This window comes from Wasmannia auropunctata, unplaced genomic scaffold (genome assembly GCF_000956235.1).
Source record: "Wasmannia auropunctata unplaced genomic scaffold, wasmannia.A_1.0 LD336088.1, whole genome shotgun sequence".
Classification (NCBI taxonomy): domain Eukaryota; kingdom Metazoa; phylum Arthropoda; class Insecta; order Hymenoptera; family Formicidae; genus Wasmannia; species Wasmannia auropunctata.
Genome location: NW_012026802.1, coordinates 4527428 through 4530115, shown reverse-complemented (window position 1 = coordinate 4530115; position 2688 = coordinate 4527428). Strand labels below are relative to the sequence as shown.

General features: G+C 27.8%; 1 protein-coding gene across 1 annotated transcript in view; it reads right to left on the bottom strand.

The window, feature by feature from the left end:
• LOC105448394 overlaps positions 1 to 1602 on the bottom strand; it is an 18117-nt gene extending 16515 nt beyond the window's left edge. Inside the window, 2 exon segments of the mRNA XM_011686914.1 lie at positions 790 to 1031; positions 1546 to 1602. Coding sequence (XP_011685216.1) covers positions 790 to 1031; positions 1546 to 1602 — 299 coding nt within the window.
• Positions 1603 to 2688: the final 1086 nt, after the last annotated feature.

Genomic DNA, 2688 nt, shown 5'->3' with positions numbered 1-2688 from the left:
CCTCTTTATTTATAACAATATCTCAACCACTTGTATTAGCGTCGATCTCAGTCTCGACCACGTTGTCTCTCCATCCACCCTCGATCCTCCCTCCTCCGTCTCAAGCGTGTAGTCGCTATTGGGCCGACGGTGGTTCGGGTTGGGCACAATTGATTGGGCACAATGAGTTGGTACAATTGGCGCGTTAGTTTGAACTAGTTCAGACTTACAGATTTTTTAACTTATTTACTTCTTTTTATTAAGTAAAAATTATTTGCATTTTTTTAAAAGCATATAAATTCGTGATTAAATATTATGATCATATGACAGTATTACTTTAAAAAGAAAAAAACAAAGATTGTATTGTGACTGTAATAATTTATAAGAAAAAATTAGATGATAAGCATCTTGAAATATGTCTATTAAAATTTGAAAAATATTTGTAATATATATTCTACATTATGTATAATTATAATTATTTTTATAGTTATATAGTTATTTAAAATAATTATTAAAAAATCCTTTTAAAAAATTATAATGCTTCATTATTTTATATTAATTTTATTTACAAAAACAATAATTAACATATACTATATTTTATATAACATTATTTTAATTTTAACCGTTCAAATCCCGTTTAAACTTAATTTAAAAAATTCTAATTATTTTAATTTTATTAAATAAATTTTAAAATGAACTGTACTTTTAATTAAGTGTATTTTCACTTTGTAACTTTTAATGGAACAAAGTTAATTTAATATAGGAATTAAATTTAACACTTTAACAAAGCTACAAACAAAATTAACTTACCCAACCCTAGTTGCAGATGAAAATTGAGTAGAATCCTGCTGTTGGGTACTTGTCGGAATATATGATATTTGACTTGGCACATAAGGAATTTGTTGATCAGTTGTCGGAACATAAGGAACTTGTCCAGAAAGTCCGTGTACTGTTTCAGCTGTATGTGACGATGTTATTGTAGAAGTAATCTTACATGTTTCACTTCGTGAACTTGAAGGCCCACAGAACGAAGTATTTGGAAGAGACTTTTCCTAGAACACATAAAATCCATATATACATATGGACTTAAAATAAAGCTAAGAAGAGTACAATTATTTTTAATCATAGTTACATTCAAAATTGAGGTTGAATTCAGCGGTAACAAATCAGTATATGTTTTTTCAGATGAACATTGTTCATAAGCTCCAGTAACATTTTGTGGATTATATAAGATCCCGATTGGATTTAACTCGACTGAACAATTAGTATACACAGAAGGACAATTCGATTCTATTTGGATATTAGCTTCATTTTCTTTATTAATGATTAATCCTCTTCTTATTTTGTTAATATCTTTTTCAATGTCGACAGTCTGATCAAGACTACACCTAACATTTCGAGTTAATTTTCTGTTAACTTGGTCCACATCTGACGATGAAGTAGTTCTGTATTTTTTAGGCCGTACGATTGAACGAAGTGGATGACCAAAACTAAAAATAAAAATTTATATATATATATATATATATATATATATATATATAATCAAAAACAAGAAAAGAAAATTACTGAATGAGTATCTTCAACAATTTTAATGACATCGTCCATTATATTGTTAAAGATCATTTTTTGAGAATAACATTATAAAAAAAGGCATGTACATAATACAACATATAATACGTATATACATATGTGTACATTTACCGTTTTGACTGTTCTCGACCGACGTTCTTTAATTTATTCAACACAAAGCGATTAGTACCACCAAGCTGTCGACGTACCAATTTGTTGCCTACATATTTTTTTTTATTTTCCATCCTATAAACATCAATTAAAAAAAAAGTCCATTGAATGTTAGTTTATAAAAGCAATAAATATTGATTTTGGTATAAGAAAAGATATTCAAGATAGTTATCAATGTATTATACAATTTGAGAAATAAGTATTGATTTTGGTATAGAATTGGATAATCAGAATAGTTATCAATGTGTTTCAGTAAAGGATATTCAAAAGAAATAAAATTGAATTCTGGGTATATTTCAGCATATAGCATACATCTCCGTAAACAGAAAACATAATTTACAAATGCGAAAATAAACAGCAATACAACGGTCATCCAATGACGGCTTAATACATTGTTATTTTTGAAATATTAATATTCCATTATTTTCTTAATAATCAAATAAGATATAATATTAATTAATATCTTATAAATCAGTAACAGGCTTATTACTGGAAAATATTTAAAGTGATGCTGACTTGCATCTTATAAAGCTATGCAGAAAATGTATTTCAAAAAATATGGCAGAGGATATATAAATACATATCAGTATATCAAATTAATTATCAATTTAATAATGAAACAATTATATATATTTCTAAAGTAAAAAATATTAGGCATAAGAACTGCTGATGACAACTTTGTTGTTATGATTTTTATATTGCATACTTTATACGCATTATGCTTATTACTGCACTATAAACGTAAAAATATATATAATTTATCAGGAGACACGGTAGTGGCTTGGTGTCAAGTGTTCAAACAAGCCATGCCGGGTCTCTTAACGCGAGCCGTCGCGTTGCGAGCACCCGAGATTTTGAGATCTCAATAACGGTCGAACCCGATTAAAATTCTAACTAGATTTAAATCGATAGCTTGGGTTCGATTTATATAATAAAAGTGTGTTTATTTTTTTCTACATGTCCTACGAG